This window comes from Aspergillus vadensis (assembly GCF_003184925.1).
Source record: "Aspergillus vadensis CBS 113365 unplaced genomic scaffold BO88scaffold_8, whole genome shotgun sequence".
Classification (NCBI taxonomy): Eukaryota; Fungi; Ascomycota; class Eurotiomycetes; order Eurotiales; family Aspergillaceae; genus Aspergillus; species Aspergillus vadensis.
In genome coordinates, this window is record NW_020292046.1 from 476,748 (window position 1) to 498,390 (window position 21,643).

Below are 21,643 nucleotides of genomic sequence, written 5' to 3' on the forward strand. Positions count from 1 at the left end.
GATAGTGTATTAAGGTAAACTTGATCTACTATATGATCTTAATGAGCTTTAGTAAGTGTCAGTAGTAGTAGCATTGCATGATTTAAGAATTTTCCAGTGCTTTGTGTTGATGATGGGCTGGATATGTAGATATATATTTCCGTATAAATTTAGCCTTCCAACTGTTCCTCAGAATGACATTGTGTTTTAGATATAACTTTATGCTGTGTAGCTGTCAACATACTACTTTTAACAGACATAGGCCTGTTCTAAACAACTTATGCAGTCTTCTACTATCTGGAATTACTCCACCTATGAAGAGAAGCCCGTTAGCCCTAGCGTTTTTACTTCCACTGGCATCATCGTAATGAATGTAGTTGTATAAGTAAGCATACTTCAGTAAAACCTGATTACTACGTATATGGCTCACATTCCTGCAGCCGGACAATTAACGGTTCTGCAGAAGATGATCGAGCTTGGCTCAATTGATACATTCCTGCAGGCAAAGGGGAATTCGCCGACGGAATGCATGTACCATCTCGACAAGCCGAAGTATTCGGTTCTCCATATCTACAAAGTACTTCCGTCGTTGCCAGATAGCCTCCATCTTATTATCTTTTAACTGTATAGCCTTTCGTTATATCCGACGCAAGAATGATGATGAGACCGCCAACGCCTCCATCATCAACATGTGAGCTGGGATCTAGACTGTAGGAGGATTCCGGTTCAACACAATAACGCCCCAAGAGTTTAGAAAGGTCACACAAACATGCCGTGCCTCCTAGATCCTACTATTGTATCACCAAGATTGACTGGTACCGACGAAACCAGACTGTCTACAGTTTTGGTGAATTCGGCCAGTTGCAAGTCAACCCTATTCCCGCATATTTTCCTCGACCACAGCTCTTACAGGACAGCCCCGAAGTGGCAAGATCAATTCCAGTATTGGGTGTCATTCCATGATGAAATTAAGTATAATGAACATTAAGACATTCTCAGATATTATTAGGTACTCAAAGTCTCTCACTAGATTCACCCCTGTCTCCTTCCTCCTCTTCCTTTGTCCCTTCTTCTTCTTCCTTCGGACACAGGAGACATATGAAGACCTGACCGACAACGATAACATTCGGGAAACGACCTGGGAGAGGAACACTCTCAATTGAAACAAGTCATAATGTCTTTTCTGTCCAACAAACCTCGTCTTACACAGAACGGAGGCCTAGTGCCTGCTTACGATTCACAATTTAAGCAACTATTCGCAGAACCACCCGTGGCCATTGAGTCCTGCATACACGAATTAATCGAACAGCGCTGTCATGAACAGCCAGAAGCACCTGCAGTGTGTGCATGGGATGGCGAGTTCACCTATCGGCAACTCAGCAACTTAGCTCGTTCACTCGGCGCGTCGCTGTCGGCTCGGGGTGTCGGCCCAGAAGACTTTGTGCCTATTTATTTCGAGAAGTCCCGGTGGGCGATCATTGCGATCCTGGGTGTCTTGTATGCCGGAGGCGCCTTTGTACTACTCGATCCATCGCAACCATTACAGCGGCTCAAGGAAATTTGCCAAACATTGAAGGCGCCGTTGGTGATAGCCTCATCCCAGAATGCGTCCCAAGCTGGCCAGCTTGCGCCCGGTGTGGTGGTCGCGCACAAAGAAACAGGGCAGGGAAAGCAGGGTATGGCTCCAGGGGCAGCTAGTCGTTCTAAGCCAAGCAATGCCGCCTATGCCATGTTTACCTCCGGGAGTACAGGTGCCCCTACAGGCGCTGTGATCGAACATCGATCTATCTCATCTTCGATCGTTGCTCACGGTAACCGATTGAACCTCACCCGGACATCGCGAGTACTGCACTTTGCTTCTTACGTTTTTGATGTCTGCCTCACTGAAACCCTCGCCGTGCTAGTTCACGGAGGGTGTGTATGTATTCCATCTGAAGTGGAACGACGAGGTGACCTTGCCACTGTGATACGACGTCTACGAGTCAATTGGGCTTTACTCATGCCCTCCATGGCTCGCTCGTTGGATCCCAAGACCCTGCCGACGCTCGAGACTTTAGTATGTGCCGGAGAAGCCCTGACTGCACAAGATAGAGATCATTGGGCTCCTCATTTGAACTTACTCAACGCTTATGGACCCACTGAGTGCAGCATCTTTGCCTGCGTCAATCCCGTTCTCGAGGCAGCGGATTTTCCCATGAGAGTCGGGTTTCCGGTTGGTGGAAGCTGCTGGATTGTGGATGAGAGGGACGTTCAGCGGCTTTGTGCGGTAGGCAAAGTAGGTGAGCTTCTGATCGAAGGTCCGATTGTTGGGCGAGGATACATAGGGAGCGGAGCCAACACAGCTGGCGGCTTCATCGACCGCCCGGACTGGCTGCGAAAGCTATGGCCAAGTGCGCAGGGTAAAGTTTATAGGACTGGTGAGCTTGCGCGCTGCCATTCTGATGGCTCGATCGAGCGTCTTGGTTGCAGGGATAGCCAGCTAAAAATCGCTGGACACCAAATGGAAGCGGCCGAGATTGAATACCATGCGCGCTCACATCCTTCGGTCATGGATGCCGCAGTGGAAGTGATACAACCAAGGGATGCGCTCGAATCGCCCCTTTTGGTCGCATTCGTGGTACTTCAGACCAGGGCTACCGGGGCTTCTCAAGCGACCACTTCCGAAAGTGAGCTGGTGGTCCCAGATGGGGATTTTCAGACACTAGTTCAGCAAGTAAAATTCAAGATGCGACATGTTCTCCCCGACTACATGGTTCCCACGGTTTTTCTGACGATATCTTCCATGCCATTGAGTATCAATGGCCAACTGGATCGCCGAAGTCTACGTCAGCTTGGAAATTACAAAACTCAACGCGACTTGCTCAAGCTAGGTCTGGAGACAACAGCGAAGACACCGCCGCGAAACCCTAAGGAAACATTGATGCAGCGACTGTGGGGAGAGGTACTACAAATGCCTACCGAGCGTATTGGCATTGAAGATAACTTCTGGAGCCTAGGTGGAGATTCCATACAGTTTATGAAGCTAGCAGGGTTAGCGCGCAAGTGCGGAATGATCCTGGAAGACGAGGATGCTTGGGATGATGGTACGCTAGAGGAAATGGCATCAAGTGCCAGCATGGATCATCTCCCGTCGGCAGATGTACCAGCCTTTTCGCTTTGTAAAAGTGAGAGTGAGAAAATGGAGGTGGCGCACACCCTGGGCAAGTTTCAGATAAAGCAGGACGAAATTGAGGACATCTACCCTTGTACTCCGCTACAGGAGGGCCTATTCGCGGTAGCCCTGAAACACCCTGGCGCGTACACCATGTGTATGGAATTCGAGCTGCCCATCAACATCGATATCAACAAATTCCGCCGCGCTTGGGAAGCAACAGTTGAAGCCAACCCAATCCTGCGAACGCGCATCGTGCCGGGGAAAGAAGCAGAACTTTGGCAGGCCGTCATCCGGGATGTAATTCCATGGGACATGAGGAATCCGAGCGAGAATGTCCCCAAAATGTGGAAGGACTGGAAGACAGGACAGCGGTTAATTAGATTGGCGTTGAGTGATCCGACAACCCCAAACACGCCTCGCCATTTCACACTGCTCATGCACCATGCACTGTTTGATGCCTGGGGGATTCCCTTATTGCTGCAACAAGTGGAAGCGGCCTACAGAGGGGAGAGATTGTCCTCGAGGCCCTTCAGCCCCTTTATCCGATACTTGAAATCCCAAAGCCAGAGCGAAATAGACCGTTATTGGACCGAGTCCCTATCGGGCCTGAACGCGGTCCCTTTCCCCAAATTACCGTCCCCGGATTATGTTGCGAAGCCTACAAAAACGATTGCATATGTTATTCCCCTTGCAGCGGCCTGGCATACCGAACGACAAATAACTCTGCCGACTAAGCTCTTACTTGCGTGGGGCCTCCTAGTATCTCACCACACAGAGAGTTGGGATGTAGTTTTTGGGCTAACAGTTGCCGGCCGTGGTGCGCCGGTTGAGGGCATTGAGTCCATGATCGGACCCACCTTCGCCATCATTCCCATGCGACTGCTTCTCGATCCCCAAGCGACTGTGATCGAAAACTTGAAGAATGTACAGATGCACTCACGCCGGACCATGTCTGTAGAGCAGGTCGGGCTCCAGCGCATCAGGCTTCTGGGCGCCGAGTCCGCCGCTGCCACGCAGTTTCAGAGCCACCTAGTCATCCAAGCCGATGAAGGCGAGCACCGACACCCGCCTATGTTTTCCAAACTTCATGATCTCACTGAGTTAACCGAAACCACTTCTTTTGGTATTACCATAGTCGCTAAGCCATCCTCAACCTCTGTGGCGCTTGAGATCGCCTACGACCCGCTGATGGTCACTGATGTGCATATGAAGCGACTAGTTCATCAATTGGAGCATATCTACCAGCAAATTCAGCAGACACCTAACGCTCGGCTAGAAGATATCGAAAGCATCAGCACATGCGACATGGCCGAGTTGCGGAAGTGGAATGGCCAAGCCCCAGCACTGGTCGAACAGTGTGCGCACGAGCTGATCTATCAACGTACGCTGGCTCAGCCTAAAGCGCCCGCCGTCTGCGCGTGGGATGGCGAGTTCTCATACCAGGAACTCGAAACACATGCAGCAAATCTGGCAAGACGCTTAGTATCCATGGGTGTTGGTCCTGAGACCTTCGTTCCCCTGTATTTCGAGAAGTCGCGGTGGACGACTGTCGCCATACTGGCCGTTTTGAAAGCCGGCGGTGCTTTCGCCTTGCTTGACCCCTCGAATCCCATGGATCGATTGCAAAAATTATGTCACGAGATGCGCGCTTCTATCCTGCTCTGCTCGGAAGCCAATGCTCCTTCTGCTGGTCAATTGGGACCAATACAAACTGTCATCCTCGGGTCCCATTATAACGAGCTGGTGACCGCCGAAAGTCCCCTGAACACTAGTCCGGCCACTCCAAGTAATGCCATGTATCTGGTATTTACCTCAGGGTCAACAGGCAAGCCAAAAGGGGCTGTGATTACGCATGGTGGCTGGTGCACAATGGCGCAGGCAGTATGCTCCAAGTCTTGTCTCAGCCCAGAGTCCCGAGTGCTGCAGTTTTCGACCTATGCGTTTGATGCAAGTATATTTGAAAACCTCGTGACACTAGTAGCTGGTGGCTGTATATGTGCTCCGTCTCAACAAGACTGTCTGTCAAATCTTACGGGTGCTATTGCAGACTTTAAGGCTAATTGGGCTTTGATCACGCCTACTGTCGCACGTACCTTAGACGCTCAGACATCCCCCACGTTGAAACACCTTTTACTGGGTGGAGAGCCCATGACCCCAGCTGATGCTGAGCAGTGGTCTCCATACTTGCACCTTATGAATTGTTATGGTCCGGCTGAATGTGCAATACTGATGACCGTGCAACGGGCGGTAGACCCGAAGCGGTCAACGAATATTGGCCTTGCTGCTGGGGCGGTAGGATGGGTTGTCAAGCCCTCGAATGTCAATCAGCTATGCCCTATCGGTGCCGTTGGAGAGCTAATAGTTGAAGGCCCAACTATTGCACGGGAGTATCTAAACCAACCGGAAAAGACGGCTGAGGCATTTCCAGATAGCGTCCCCTGGCTGCGCACATTCCGGGCTAGTCCGTGCAGATTGTATAGAACCGGAGATCTCGTGCATTATAACGATGAAGGGGAATTCATATTCATCGGCCGCAAAGACACGCAGGTCAAGCTGCGAGGACAGCGAATGGAGATGGGAGAGGTGGAATATCACCTACACCGCTGCTTTCCTGGAGCCCAGGGAGTAGTTGCTGACATCCTTCCTTCACAAGACGGGCGACCTGATCTTCTGGCCGGGTTCGTTGTGCGCACGCCCTCAATCGGATCCAACTCCAGTTTGATTGTGGAGAGTGACGCGAGCTTCTCCAAAGCAGCAGCTATTGCCCTTTCTGGAATGAAACAGTACCTTCCATCATACATGGTCCCGGCGGTTTTGATCCCCCTCAGCCGTCTGCCTGTTTCTGCAACGGGAAAACTGGATCGGCGCGTCCTGCAAGCACATGCAGCGCTATTGTCTTCCGAACAGCTTGATGAGTTCAGAATGGCAGAGAAAGCTCCGGTTCGAGGGCCAGAGACTCACACCCAGGCGGTACTGCGGCAACTTTATGGGGTCGTTCTTTCGATTCCTGAGGACCGGATCGGAATTGAGGACGACTTCTTCCGAAGGGGTGGTGATTCCTTGTCGGCCATGAAATTGGCCACGCTCGCACGAAAGTCGGGGTACTCTTTGACCGCAGGAGACATCTTCACCACACCGCGTATAATCGACCTTGCAGCGACGAAAAGCATGGCCAATGTCACGCACAGCGACGATATAGTGCCACCACTCAGTCTCATCTCAGATTTGCGGGTACAAGACCAGATTATAGCAACGCTGCAGACCCAGGCTGGAGCAGCCAGAGTTCAGATTGAGGACCTGTACCCATGCACCCCGTTGCAAGAAGGCCTTATGGCGTTGACTCTGAAGACGCCCGGAAAACATGTTGCAACATTCGTCTATGACCTTGTAGAAAATGTCGATTTGGATCGTTTCCAAGCGGCGTGGAATGCAACTTGTTTGGCAAACCCTATTCTCCGTACACGACTGACACAGGGCCCGGGAGGAAGCTTCCAGGTCGTTATGCGAGAGGCGCCGTACTGGGAGAAATATAGCACACAGCAGGATTACCAAAGCCGATCTGTGCCTGCAGTAATGGGTCTCAACGTACGCTTGCTTCGTCTTTCATTGATAGCTAGTCCTCCTCGACTTGTCATGACTATCCACCATGCCCTCTACGACGGCTGGTCCCTGTCTCTCATTTGGGACCAGGTCGAGGCTGCCTACCGCGGACAAAGTCTTCAGCCCAGGCCATTCTCACCTTTCATTCGCTACCTCCACCAACAACAGGACGACTCCGCTTCGGCTTCCTTTTGGCGCTTCCAATTCGAAGACCTCAAAGCAGCTGTATTCCCAGCTCTCCCACATCCAACTTACGAACCGATACCGAATCAAGCCATTCATCGGCGATATTCCATGAGAGCCGATGATCAGCTGGATTTCACTATTCCCACGGCCATCCAATTGGCATGGGCAATCGTTATGTCCTATTATTCGGACTCAGTCGATGTCGTGTTTGGACTAACCCTCAATGGGCGCACCGCAGCCGTGGCTGGCATCGACCAGTTCACGGGGCCGACTGTCACAACCGTCCCTTTTCGCGTCAGATTAGAGTTAGATAAATCTGTACAGTATGGGGCGCGCCAGATCCAACAGCAACTAGCAGCCATGACGGCCTATCAGCAGACTGGATTGCGAAAGATTGGGTCGTTTAGCAGTGAAGCAGCCAGGGCATGCAAGTTCCAGAGTCATTTGGGAATTAATTCTCTTCCAGAGTCTAGCCACGGCGCTCTGATAGCCCAAGTTCAGAGCGAGCATCTGGACTTAGGGGATTTTGCAAGCTACGGTTTTGTTCTTGCTTGTAATAATGTTGCGGAGGTGGATGGCTATCTGGATATCGTGGCCCAGTATGACCCGAGCATGTTGGATGTGCACCAGGCCCAGAGGATGGTCATTCAATTTGAGCACATTCTTGACCAAGTCCTCTTTCACCCGGACCTGTCTCTACGGAGTCTCTCGGCAGTTAGCGATCATGATTGGGAAAAATTGGCCTGCTGGAATGCTACACTACCATCGCCATTAGAGCGCTGCTTGCATGACTCCGTTCTGGACCATGTAATGTCGCGTCCGTCTGCCTTAGCGGTGTGTGCCTGGGATGGGGACTTGACTTTCGAAGAGCTAGCCTCCTCCTCCCTTATGCTGGCTCAAGTAATTGGGAACAGCGGTCTTCAGGCGGGATCAGTTGTGCCTATCAGTCTAAATAGATCAAAGTGGTCGGTCATCAGCATCATAGCCGTTTTGCGTGCTGGAGCAACCGCTGTTTGCATTGATCCTAAGCTTCCAACTGAGCGACTGCAGAGTATACTTGATCAGACCCAGCCTAGAATAGTCATTTGCTCGAAAGAGACGAAGGGTCAATTTGAAGGACATTCTGCGGCCACAATACTGACTGTACCCTTCCAGATGCAAGTGCAAGTGCATGGGCTCGGCTCGGCTTCTGTCGAGCAGCCCTCGGTGAGCCCTGACTCCCCGGCCTTTATTGTCTTTACCTCCGGCTCCACCGGGCGACCCAAGGGCATAGTGATGGAGCATCGGAACCTGTCGACGAGCATTCGATATCACAGTGATGCGCTGAACATAACCAAGAGTAGTAGGATGCTTCACTTTGCGTCATATGCCTTCGATGCTAGCATCTATGAGATATTCACGACCCTCATCACCGGAGGATGTGTCTGTATACCGTCTGAGTCTGAGCGGATGAACGCAATCGAACAATTCATTGCAGACAAGCAAGTCAACGCCGCCCTCCTGACCCCATCGATGCTTGCCATACTGGATCCTGATCGGGTGCCCAGTCTGAAAACTGTTATATCAGGAGGCGAAGCGCTGACACGGCACGTTGCCAGTCGGTGGGCATCCCATGTAACACTTATTAATGCTTATGGACCGGCTGAGACCATAATTTGCGCAGCAGGGTCAGTAGTCGAGGGGTCCTGGACACCAGGCACCGTTGGCCCTGTTCTAGGCGGAGCAGCATGGGTGACTGCTCCCTCTGATCCCACACGATTGGTTCCCCTTGGTGCAGTAGGCGAGCTCATCATCGAAGGGCCAATCGTCACAAGAGGATACTTAAACAGCCCAGAGCTCACGCAAGCAGGATATATTGACCCTCCAGAATGGCTCACCAATTGGCGAAATGGCCGCCCTGGCCGCCTCTATCGCTCGGGCGACCTTGTCGAGCTTACTACCGAAGGGAAAATTCGGTTTGTCGGCCGCAAAGACACACAGGTGAAGCTGCGCGGACAGCGTATAGAGTTAGCCGAGGTCGAGTATCAAGTACGAAGCTGCACTGGAGGTTTAGATTCAATTGTCGATATTGCAACGATAGACAGCTCACCGACCTTATTCGCCTGTATTATTCTTCGGGACATGGCTGGTAGTAAGGCCGAAGGCGCACCCTTTCTTCCCCCCACAAGCACATTCCAAAAGTCCATGCAGGTCGCCGAGCTTTCTCTTCGCGACGCTATTCCCAGATATATGGTCCCCTCTATATTCCTTCCTATTGCCAAGGTTCCTCAGACAGCTGGAGGGAAGGTGGACCGCAGAGCTCTTCGCATGTCTGTCGAAGCTCTTCTGCCCTCGGAAATTCAGCGGTATATGACCGCTACACGACGCAGCCACCGACAGCCATCGACAGAAAATGAGAAGGCGATCCATGCTATCTGGATTCAGGTTTTGAACAAAGCTCCCGACATGGTGGGTGTTGATGACAGCTTTTTTCATCTGGGCGGCGATTCGATCAGTGCTATGCAAATTGTCTCTCAATTAAAAGGTATCGGGATCCGCACCACAGTCAACCACATTTTGCAACAGAGCACAATTGCCAAGTTGGCTACAACAGTCACAAGTAGGATTTCTACTTCGTCAGGTTCCTTGCAAGATGGAGCCCACAATACACCGTTCCGCCTATCGGCGATTCAACAGCTTTTCCTGGACCGAGTTCCGGTGCACTACAACCATTTCAATCAGAGCTTCTTCTTCGAGCTTCGGCGGCCTGTCCAAGCTGACAAGGTAGAGCAGGCAGTACAATGGATTGTGCGTACTCATTCTATGCTGCGGGCACGGTTCTCTCGTAATGCGGAGGGGACATGGTATCAGACGATCAGCAAGGATATAGTCAATTCTTACCGATACGAACAGCATGAAAACATGTCACAGAGGGACGCAGAAACACTTTATACGGATCGGCAACAAGACTTGAACATTGAATATGGGCCTTTAATTGCTGTGGATCTGATGCGTATCCACGGCGGCAAACAATGCCTGTCCCTCTTAGTCCACCACCTCGTTGTCGATATTGTATCGTGGCAGATTATCCTGGATCAACTAGAGCGGCTTTTGGAATCGAAGCCTGTGAGCTCACAAAACGCCATGTCCTATATCACATGGGCTCGTCTCCAGGAGGAGCACATTGTCTCTACCCCAGAGATAAGAGACCAGGCTGTCCCGGCGGTTATGATGGATTACTGGGGACTGTCTGAAACGAGCAATAATTATGCCGACGTAGATCAGTACCAAGTAACACTCAATCGTCAACAGACTAGTCAGATTCTGGGGCCTGCCAACAAAGCGTTTAACACCAGGCCAGTCGAGCTGCTGCAGGCGGCGCTGATGCATGCGTTCACGAAGACATTCCCCGATAGACCGACTCCGGCCATCTTCAACGAAGGTCATGGGCGCGATCCATGGGCGGACGATATTGACGTGATCGGAACCGTCGGATGGTTTACAAATATCTGGCCCTCTCATGTGCCTCTGGGCCCCGACTGTGATCTGGTGGAGGCGGTACGTCGAACTAAAGATGGGCGACGCGAAGTCCAAGACGTTGGGCGATTCTACTTGGCAGCACGCCAGGATCAGATGACGACGATGGAAATAACTTTCAATTACGCCGGCACTTCAGAGGCAGCTGAATCAGCTAACTCGCTTTTCAAGCGGGTACCCTTATCGGTTTCGACTCTTGTCAATCAGGGATCGCATGTGGGTCGCTTTGCCCTGATTGATATCCTTGCCAATGTGGCCGAAGGAAGATTGTCGATTGACTTTCTGTACAATCGGCATATCAAGCACGCAGAGAAAATTCTCGGATGGGCGGAAAGGTCCCGAGAGGCCCTGTCAACTCTGGCCCAGCGATTTCCCACCATTCCTCCTCCTCTGACCCGATCCGATGTGCCTCTACTGTGATTGACTGATGAGCAATTCTTCGAATTCAAGACCCTGACTGACAGACTCCGTCTCGCCGGAAAGACCGTGGCGGATGCGTTTCCCTGTGCGCCCATCCAACTAAAACTGCTGATAAGCCAAGCGAAAAATTAAAAAGTCTATACAGCCCGGCTGGCATGGACTGTGAAGGCCCGAGATGAGTGTCCAGTCGACACTGGCCGACTCATGCGGGCGTGGGAGCGGGTTGTGGAAAGACACCCACCACTTCGTACCATATATGTGGACAGTCCGCGAGGGGACGGCAGCATTGACCAGGTTGCCCTAGATGATGTGCAACCGACTATGGTCAGCTTTGATGCTACACAGACAGAGAGCTCTGCAAAAGGATCAAGCCCTTGGGAGCGTTCGTCCTTGCCGGCGTTGCATCCAGCGCATCGGTTAACGGTCTGTCGGGCTTCCACAGGCTCGGTAAGTTGCGCTTTTGAGATCGAGCATGCCCTGCTGGATGGAATTCTGTGCTAAATATTTTACTGACATCTCCTGCTAGCATACAACAATATACTACCTCAAGAATCGGGCCATGTATACAAATATTTTATTTTATAGATATATAGAAACAGCCATCAGACCCCGTCCGCAGCTACTGGGAGAAGTATGTAAAGAATTTTGGAGTATACCTTTTCCCTACACTAGTAGATTATAAAAGTAAAGATATGTTGACTGTAAGAATATATTGAGTTGACTGTCCATTGCTTAAAATTCCATCTGTTTATAAGTTCTGCCGAATTAATAAATTTATATTAGCTTCAGTTTTTGAAGTGGCCTGGGGGCTGGGTTTCTGTGCATATATGGGGACTGATAATGTATACTATAGTTATATGACGGCCGGTTGTGACATGCCTATCAATATTATTGAGAATATAGTAAAGCCGTGTATTAATATATTCATTAGTGGATGGACTTTAGTAGAGATGATATCAGTATAGTTGAAATGTTGTATAGAATCCAAAGTGACTTTGCTTAATCCCCAGGTTTTTAATGTTAGTTATTAACTGAAGTCATGTGTTATTATCAGGGCTCTTTTTTTAGTTCTATTATATCTGTCTAAAAAGTTAAGTCATGACTTGCACTTCCACATTTTTTATTAATATTTAATGAATAAAATGGAGAAGATTCTACAGAGGTATGTGTTCATTCCTTATTCCTTATTCATTCTTGTATAGAACACAGGCAGGCTGAAGGAAACATGGTTCTCATATAGTACGATTTAATGGTCCGTATCAATATTGCCCAAGAGGAAGTCGGGGTAATTATGAACTATAGGCGTGAACTGCTCACCCATGAACAGGCCACATTTGTCCTCGATGCTTTTGAGCAAGCGGTGCAGGGTATCGTGTATTTCAGCGACCAACCAGTTCGGTCAGTTCCTCTGCTAGGCGGAAGCTCTCTTCAGGCTATACGAAGATGGAACGAGCAGGTCCCGCAGGCTGTAGAGCGATGCGTCGGCGACATGATCCTCGACAACTGCCGCGCACGGCCCGACTCTCCAGCCGTCTGCGCATGGGATGGCAGTTTCACCTACGCAGAACTAGAGGCTCAATCAGCCTGGTTAAGCCGTCAACTTCATGACTGTTACTGTGTTGGCCCTGAGGTCTCCGTTCCAATCTACGCCATCAAGTCCCACTGGGTCACCGTGGCAATCACAGCTGTGATTCGAGCCGGCGGCGCCTTCATTGTCTTAGACCCAAGCCACCCACTGGCTCGGCTACGTGCCATCTGTATAAAGGCTCGGGTCACTGTGATATTAGCACCTCCTCAAGGTCAGGAAATAGCAGCCCAGTTGGTAAGCCGGGTGGTAACCTTCGGTGAAGAACTTGGGGGAGTGGAAGGCAGTAGGGGCGATGTATATGGGGGGACAGAGATGGACTTGGAGTTGACCCCAGACAATGCACTATACGGCATTTTCACCTCCGGATCAACGGGGCAGCCAAAAGGAGTGATCATCCATCATCGTGCCTTTGCTACCTCTGCCGTCAGTCAGGCTGGAACGTTGCAGATCGGCCCCCAGTCCCGCGTGTTGCAATTTGCGTCATTCGCCTTCGATGATTCGATTGGTGAAATGCTCACAACTTTGGTCCAGGGTGGGTGCATATGCATTCCCTCGGAAGAACAGCGTCAACAGACATTGTCCCGAGCCACATACGGCTTGCGGGCAAATTGGGCCTCCCTGACTCCGTCAGTGGCGCGTGCTTTGCGGCCGGCCGACTTCCCGACGTTGCGCACCCTACTTGTAGGGGGACAGCAAGGAGGTGCAGGTATGGTCTCCCGTGTTGAATCTGATTCTTGCATATTGCATACGGCCCTACGGAATGTGCTGTGTGGTGTTCCGGCACAGTGAACACACTGCACCCGGGTTCCGAGCCACGCAGCCTGGGACGACCGTTTGGTTGTCGCATGTGGATCATCGACCCTAGTAATCCAGACCTTCTTGCCCCAGTTGGCGCCGTGGGTTCTGTTGGGTCGATACTGCTCGGCTATAGCGGATCTGGACCGTGGAGTGATTCCTCTTTGATCAGTTTTTTTTCCATTTTATGCTGAGGTAAATCGATGAGAATGTCAGGTAGAGTGTTATTAGACCTAGTTCATGAAGTAAGTAGACAAGAATATAGTATAATGATACAAGGATTGAGTTCCCTTTCTTAGTCGAAACTGAAGATTTTGTTTTGTACATTTACCGCCATATTGAGAAGCAAATATAACTCCAAATGTCTTCCAATATTTAAAACGCCATTTTAAAACACCATGATATGAAAACTTTCATCGACAGATAGTCTGCCTTAATAACCCCGGTACACCAGAACCCAAAGCATCGAGGCAATCAATAACCAGCACTGAACACACGTAGTACTTACCTTACTGCTGAATCCTCCCGCCTCTCAACCTAGCGAACCTCGAGAGAAAAGTTGCGGATATAGACGGATTTAAGCGGATATAGATTTACACAGTCCCGAAAAACTGAGTCAGCAATCTGGACGTTTTTTGACCGCTTTGGAGGGAATGGAGAAGTATACCTCGTTCAATCGAGTTGATCATGGGGATAGAGGTTTGGGTCATTGGGGGTGCTTTATTGGAGCTCTGGATGAATAGATGTAAATCTCTTCGTTTTCTGATAGGTATGGACGTTAATGGTAGAGATGTGTGTATCTACTATTTCTTCGATCCTTCGGTTCTAGCGCAACATTCTATAGTGATAGCTTTTAAAATAGTTAGTGCTGCTGATAAAGGATCCTCTTTGGATGTCCATTTCATTGGCAGTATACTCTTCTTTTCTTGAAGAACATGAAGGCTGTATAAAGTAATCTGTGGGCAATAGAAGATTTCCCTCGTTCCAAATAGTAGTAATAGCCAAGTAAACATCTGTCGTATCCACATTGAAGAGTTCCTCCTGCCACTATCTAGTAGTAAATAGTCTTTACCACCACTTAAACCACGATGATGATCCTGTCTTACTCCCACTTCCACTACTACCACTAGTAATACCTCCATTATCATCAGCATCACCACCACCACCACCATCAACAGTACTAGTATTAGCATTCCCCTTCCCCTTTCCAACCCCATTTCTATCATCAGTAATCCCCCCATTCATCCCATACCCATCCCCCTCCCCCTCCCCCTCCCCACCATGACCACCATCATGATCTCCCTTACTCTCCACATACCCCATCATCTCCTCCAACACCAACAACTCCCTCTCCACCACCTCCGCCCAATTCTGCACGTCCCCGATCTCCTTCAACCCGTCCCGCGCCTCCCCCGCCAACTTATCCCAGCTCTCATTCTGCTTCGCCAGCGCAGCCGTATGTGCTTCCAGCTCTGCTTGCTGCTTGTCCAGCGCTGCCGCATTTTCTGTGATGGTGTGTGCGCGCTCCACGAGCGGGCTGGCATGTGTGCTGCCGATGTTGAGGAGCGTCGCGCTGAAGGCCGATTTGGCTTCTAGGGTTTCTTTGCTTTTCTCGGGAGTGGGGGGCATGTCTTCTTCTTAAGATTTCGGGGAGGGGATTGTGGTTGAGGAGGGGGGAAGGTATAGAATAGTATAGGTGGTGGTTGTTGATGTGGAGATGGTGTGGTTATGGTTATGGTTATCTGATAGATAGATAGTAGATAAGAGGGGGGTTGAATGGATGAATGGATGAGGGGTGGGTGGGTTTGTGGGGTCCCATGGGTTAAGGAAGGGGGAAGGTTACTTATGAATGGTTCTTTGTGCGGAAGAGGATTAGCTCCGGTGTCCCTGGGCACTTTGGAATTGTTCCATGCAACATGTGCGGCGCTTATGCATCTATTTCATGTCTGTCTGTCTATCTGTCATTCAACAAATGCAACCAAGTCAACATTGTATACATAACGCTGATAATGCATGTTCAATTTTTACATCAATGAATGTTCCCACGCTAACGCCCGCCCGAAATTCATATACTGCCAAATGATAGCTATGTATGCTCGCGTATACACTGGAGAACAAAATCAATTACATCCATTACATCCCGTCTCTTCCTCACGTCGACTTTTTACATATTGGCCAGCTCGTGGTCAATTTGTCGGTCGAGGAACGCCCGCTTGTCGCCTATCAATGTCGTTTGTAGTCGCTGCTCGACTAATGCGCGCACTGTTACGGTTTCTTAGCATTTTTTTCCTATCACCTCAGTGGAAGATAACTCACCCTGCTTCTTCGTCACCGTGTCCAGGTCTACCTCCGCCAAACAGGCGCGGATCGCCTCGGTGATCGAACCCTCGTCGGGCCCGCCACTTCCCCGGAAGTCAAACGCACTCACAGGTCGCGATATCCCACCTACGGGACTGCGCGAGTTGGGCCGCCCGAGCAGGTTCTCCGTGCTTTGCATCAGACCCACGCTGTGGCGGTTCGTCAATCCATCCGGCACACTGAGATTGCCCACCGACCGTGACGCCATATGTCCACTGGCAAACGGCTGATCCGTGTATCGCGTAAGACTCGACATGTGCGAGTTGCGGTTACCCGGGGTGTTGGCAAACGGTGCTGGAGATTGCGGGGGCATGTACGGGCTGCCGTGGCGGCCCTGGTGATGCGGGAACCCAGTCAGGATCGTCGACGCCGGCTTCACCGAGGAATAGTTCGAGTGCATGTCATCCATCTCCAGCGCCATGTCATCATAACGGCCACTGTACATCTTCTCCTGGCTCATACCAAAGTCACCGCGCCGTCCCGGCAGGTTGTTGGCCAGCGCGTAGTCATCCCAGCGCTGTAGCGGCACACTGCGCGGGTCGAAGCCCTCGTCGTCCACTGCCACCACGCGCTTGTTGCCCTGTTCTCCAATGACAATACGCGTGCTACCCCAACTGAAGTCGTCTTGCTTCCAGAACGAATAGAGCGGGAGAATGAAGTTGTAGATAGGATAGGCTAAAATGTAGATGATCATCCAGCCAATGTGCTGCCACTGCCGTTTCAGAAGGAAGATGATCGCCTGGAGACCATACACACCTGCCAGGATGACAATCGAAATCATAGGGAAGGGACCGGTATGACTGGCAACGCGATAGATCAGGTAGCCCAGGTAGACACAAGTCGCAGGCAGGATGACCGTTCCGAGAAGATCAACCAACACGACGAATCGCATACTGAACAAGCAGAATCCGCACATATCTTTCAGCATGGCCACTTCCACCAGGTTGTGCACGGTTGAGTTGATCCAACGCCGACGCTGCGACAGCAAGACCGACCAGGTCTCTGGCGCGGCCGTACTGGCGTATGCATCCGGAATGAACTTGTAGGACATCTCGGGGAAGTGCTTCGTCATAAGCGTAGTCAGGAAACGATCCTCACCAAGCGACAGGAGGTTCTTCTTATGAAGGGTATCAACATCATTGTCTGCATACTCCTCAATAACCTTGTCAGAGATGATCAGAGGCTTGCCCTTGTCGGCGGTCCGCAGACGGTACATGCAGAAACTGTTCCTGTTAGTCAATGAACTTGTCGAAGGATTGAATCAACTTACCATCCGGGTAGACATGTGACACTACCGAAAAGCGACTCGAACGCCTTGGCCAGGTGATGTGAAATATAGTACTCATACACCTGAATCATCGTCCACCAACTTCGCTCTTCATTCTGCAGACTGGTCTCACCACAAATACCAGCAATGCGTGCATCGTTGGCACAAGCGGCAACCAGACGGTTGAGTGAATCTTCTCGGACACTGGTATCGGCGTCCACCATCAGACAGTATTCGTAGAGCTCAGGGTCGACACCGATGACATTGTTGATTTGGTGGAAAATCTCCAGCTCCAGCGGCGACATAGGTGAACGATGGTGTACCCGATTGAGGAACTGCATCATCATGATCTGCGAGTCACGCTTACCCCTGTTTCCAGGTTTGGGCCGACTCTGCTCCGACTCCTTGCCGACCTTGACAACGACAATATACGGGACCACGTTACCCTCATACTCGTAAAGACCAGAATACACTTTGCCGTAGTTCAGCTGCTCGCTACCCTGGCCAATGGCCTTGCACGGCAACGCCGGGGGATCAACCTTCGGGTCGACCCCCAGAATATCGAGAACAATCTTAGGCGTAGGACGATCATTTCCGCCACCAACAATCATACCGTCGCAAATGACGAAGATGAGCTTCCTCTTGTTGTCGTACTGAAGAGCCGTGAGGGAGTCGAGACCTTTACGCAGCGCATCCTCACCTTCTGTGTACGCCGGCACATGGCAGATAACGAACTTATCCTGTGGTGCAGGACGACGCTTGGAGCCAAGTTGAAGGGCACTAACAAACTTAACGAGGATAACAGCGCAGATGAGAACCGTGAACGAGAGAAGAATCCAGTTGTTAACCGTACAGCGGGGGCTGTCACGGAAATCCACTTTGCCTTTATAGAAGACATAGTCAAGACACGTCTGTGACTGCTGGAAGTCTGTTGTGTTCTGCCATTTGTCGGTAACATCCTCACCCGCATAATTCTTGAACAAGTCGGTTACGCTCGACGGTAGGAAGGCGTAAGTGTCGTCATTATCGAACAATTCGGCGGTATAGAAGTAGTCCGTAAGGTCATAGATTTTATCGTGAACGATGACCCAATACCGTGAACTATCCGTTGCTTGTTTTTGTATGGTGCTCTTCGACCAAACAAGGGGACCCTTGTAATAGGTCTTGATCTTGGGCAAAAAGATGTCCTCATACCAAGTAATGTTATGCAGCTTGGTGGTGGTACTGGGGGTGTGATAAGATCCACAGTAGTGCTCTGCGTTGGGATACTCGAGGGCATTGGTGTTGTTAAACTGCAGAGTGACTGACTGCTCCGTCACGTATGGCGAGCAGAAGCGCGTCAACGGAGGGGTGAAATACTGATCCAGAATCTCACCCGCGAATGGCTTCATATTGCTCGTTGTCGTTTCAATCGAAGAATCACTGTGCTGAAGTCTCCAGAACTTGGTAATGTCGTAGACGTTTCCATGAATACTGACATAGAAATCGTTGTCGAGAGCATGCCAACTTAGTTGCTTCTCATTCCAAGCTTTGTCCTTGTTCGGGCAGAGCAGATCACCAAAGGCAATGATGTAAAAGCAAACCACACCGTTGAACAGCAAAATGATAAGCATCAGAACGAGCTTCTCGCGCCAGGCCATCCGGACATCGGGACGCTTCATCCGGCCAATCCAGCGCAGAGCGAATGATGGAATCCAGAAAGTCAACGCCCAGACAAATCCGACCCAGATGCGTCGGCCCTGAGTAATGGGCTTCTTTTCAATGTGTTTGGGGTCGCCAACTTCAGGGTCGAGCTCGCCGTTGTTATAATGGGCGTATTCGTCAGAATACGGATTGTCCCACTTCCTAGTATCACCCTTCGAGCCGAGACCATAATCGCCACCCATGTTTAGAGTCTGGGGGACACTTGGAGCGATTGATTTGGCGCCTCCATGGAAGCTGGGCGCCAACGTGCTCTGGCGGTGGTTGAGAAGGTCATCTCGACTGCCCAGAAGGCTGGTGGATTCTGCCATAGGAGTTCCCGCATAATGGGGCAACCCGGCATCGAGCATGGTGTTCCCGTACAGGAAAGGGTTGGCCGTCGCGGGCTCGTCTGGTTTCATGTCAAGCATTGTTTCACCTTCCCACCATGCACTTTCTCTCATCCAGATTCGCTGGTGACCCACGAAGGCATCTCCGTTGGTCCAGCCTCTCTCCATCAACCAGCTCTCAACACCATCCCGACCCTCAGCGCATCCGAGACGGCAATAACGGCCAACGAACTCATCCATGTCGAAGTCGGCCGTAAAGTCAATCTGCCTGAGGCGTCGGTTGGCCCATTCAGCAAGTCTCCATTCCCGCAATTGCCGGGACACGACTCCGGCTGACCAGGCGGCCGTCGGCGAGAAGGTGTTGAGTTTCTCGGGCAGATCATCAGTCGGGTGGACGGAGATATGGTGCCAGACTCTGCTACTTCCCAGCGTGGTGGGAAGATCAAACCGGCCCCGCTTCCCAACCGTGATACCTTCGGATTCAACAGGGAGCAAAAGTTTTCGGAGGAACGAGTCCATGTCGACTTCCAGCCCAACCTTCTCCAGCACTTCTTGTCGCTTGCCGAGTTCATACTCGCGTTCGTGCCAAGCAGAGCCCGTGGTGATTCCGAGGTCCGCCTCAACCTGGGCTACCGCGGAGGAAACATCGTTTGCAATAGCATGTCCTACAGGGGGAACAGTGACGCCATCCTCCTTCATTTCCGCGTTGATACCAGTATTGTCATCGAACACGTTGCGAACTGCCACAGCTTTTCCTAGAGCAGGTCTGGGAATATCCACCACAGAAATGCTGACCGTGTCATCATCAGTCCACTGGCCGCCAGGACCAGAGCCACCACTGGTACTGGGGTCGTTGTCGAGAATCGCTTGAAGCTCGCTGGAAATGGCCTCGTTGGCCTTTTCGATCACCCAGTCGACCAGTGCCTCGTAAATCCCCGAGATCAGCACCTCGCGATCATCAGTGGAGCAACTGTGCAGCAGAACTTCCGGATCCAACCCGAGCAGACCACCCACTTCGTCACATGCTTCCTCAAGATCTTCCTGATCAACCAAAAAGCCAGTGGCATTACCAAGCTTCAGCAGACCGGCAAGGGTGGACAGGAGACCACGCTGAGCCGCTCCCTTGATGCCGATCGACTTGAGCGCAGCTCTGAAGTCTTCCGCAGCAGCAGCGTCGTCGGCGGTGGGAAGGTACGCAGGCGGCGTATATGTACCCGACTTGCTGAGCAGAGCGTACGAGGAGGCATCTTTCAGGTTCAGAAACTCTCGCTCTGCTGGGGTCGAGATCGAAGCTAGAAGGTAATAGAACACGTCAAATGCTCGATAACCGGCCTCTGTAGGGATATCAAGAAGGCCTTTGCGCACATTGATGCCAGACGTGGATAGTGCCAGTGAGAGGCCTACAACATCACCTTTCAGGTTAATGGAGTAGCGAGCAGACAGAGCAGAGTACAGAGAGTAAGAAGGGTTGAAGGAGGTTACAGCGGACAGGAAGGGTCGGAGAGCCGTAAGAGCGGTAAATGCAATGTTCGGAGTGGTGAGTGGTAGCGCCGCCAGGAAAGGCTCAAATATGGATGGGGTTGATTGATGGGTTGAGCTGAACAAATTAGCCTTTAGTCCATGTGATTTAGAAAACTTGATGCTTACCATAGCACAATGCAACCATCTTCTGCTCGTCTTCGTGCATGTTCCCAAGCTCTGAGTGCCAAATCCCGATCTATCGTCCCTCCTTCTTGACCATTGGGATTTGTCCGGGTAGCGGTAACCCATGTGTTCACCACCAAGCTCGTCCCTGCATCCAGTTGATAGGGTTGCCCCGAGTTGTAATGTGCATGCAGCGCATTTAGCAGCGTTGTTGTCGTCACAGTTGAGGGACTTGGACGGGACGAGGAAACGCCCGTGGAATGACTAGAATAGACCGAGAAACGAGTTGACATGGCTATTTTCTGCTTGACCCAGAACTTGTATAACGATAGTAATAAGGCGCAGTGCCAATCCGGAGGTCGCTCTTATAGACCAGGTTGAACGAGTGAAAGGATATCGAGCGCTGGTCAAAGCATGGGGTGTCGCAAGCTTCACCGGGTGGCAGGCGATGGACGCATGTGAATAAACTCAAACGACGGAAGTGCTTTGCAGTTTCTAAAATAAGAGCTGACTTCACTGGAGTTAACTGTCAACGATCGAGATGGATTCGCAGGTATAGATCAGCGATCAGGCGATAGGTATCGTTTGGAGCGAACGTTAGAAGCGATGGGTCGTAGCGAATGTTGGCATACGAAAGGCTGCAAATTATTAAGATTATGCTCAAAACACAAGAGGCAACGGACCAGCAGAAGCAGCGGAGAAGGAAAAGGCAAAGAACCACAGCCAGTACTGACAGAAACACAAAACAATGAACATCAAAGAAGCAGCAGTGAGAGGGGAACTAAACCGACAGACGACCGAGCAACAGAGCAGAAAGAGAAGAGAGAGAAAGAGAGCGAGAGCATGATGCGAGGCCGCTGACCCCAATTTGTTGTTTGTATGGTATCTCTGGGTTTAGTTTACCACCAACAGCTTAACTCTAGTGGGGATGGGCGGGTACGGCAGGATGAAAATTACCTCTGCAGTGAGTGGGTGGGTGCTTGTTTCAATTGAGGTTCTGTCCCGTCGCCCGGGTTTCTCATTGGTAATCCTGGACCTCCCGAAGCCTTGCAATTGCAAAGAAAACCGAGCGAAAAGCACTATGGTTGCTGCTAGCCCATCCGCTA

General features: G+C 51.0%; 3 protein-coding genes across 3 annotated transcripts; 1 reads left to right on the plus strand and 2 right to left on the minus strand.

Annotated features, from left to right (window-relative positions):
* Positions 1 to 1,153: 1,153 nt before the first annotated feature.
* BO88DRAFT_452576 (acetyl-CoA synthetase-like protein) lies at positions 1,154 to 13,232 on the plus strand (the record flags this gene model as incomplete). The annotated part of the gene is made up of 4 exons (XM_025710704.1): positions 1,154 to 10,851; positions 10,900 to 10,940; positions 11,001 to 11,302; positions 12,183 to 13,232. 4 exons carry the CDS (start codon positions 1,154 to 1,156, stop codon positions 13,230 to 13,232), a joined length of 11,091 nt encoding a protein of 3,696 aa, XP_025564113.1.
* A 1,074-nt stretch (positions 13,233 to 14,306) lies between these two features.
* BO88DRAFT_487090 (uncharacterized protein) lies at positions 14,307 to 15,038 on the minus strand (the record flags this gene model as incomplete). The annotated part of the gene is made up of 2 exons (XM_025712522.1): positions 14,557 to 15,038; positions 14,307 to 14,418 (listed from the first exon to the last, which is right to left on the minus strand). The coding sequence occupies exons 1-2, from the start codon at positions 14,865 to 14,867 to the stop codon at positions 14,307 to 14,309; spliced, it is 423 nt and encodes a 140-aa protein (XP_025564114.1). The 5' UTR covers positions 14,868 to 15,038.
* Positions 15,039 to 15,377: 339 nt separating this feature from the next.
* csmB (putative chitin synthase) lies at positions 15,378 to 20,928 on the minus strand. The gene is made up of 4 exons (XM_025706490.1): positions 20,541 to 20,928; positions 16,867 to 20,490; positions 15,555 to 16,819; positions 15,378 to 15,500 (listed from the first exon to the last, which is right to left on the minus strand). Exons 1-4 carry the CDS (start codon positions 20,828 to 20,830, stop codon positions 15,403 to 15,405), a joined length of 5,277 nt encoding a protein of 1,758 aa, XP_025564115.1. The 5' UTR covers positions 20,831 to 20,928; the 3' UTR covers positions 15,378 to 15,402.
* Between the last annotated feature and the right edge of the window lie 715 nt (positions 20,929 to 21,643).

What these genes read in the sequence shown, in the direction of transcription:
- csmB (XM_025706490.1), bottom strand. Translation starts at nt 20,830, where the DNA reads ATGTCAACTCGTTTCTCGGTCTATTCTAGTCATTCCACGGGCGTTTCC. An exon ending in GATGGTTGCATTGTGCTATG is followed by an intron (nt 20,491 to 20,540) that starts GTAAGCATCAAG and finishes TAATTTGTTCAG; the next exon opens with CTCAACCCATCAATCAACCC. An exon ending in GTCACATGTCTACCCGGATG is followed by an intron (nt 16,820 to 16,866) that starts GTAAGTTGATTC and finishes TAACAGGAACAG; the next exon opens with TTTCTGCATGTACCGTCTGC.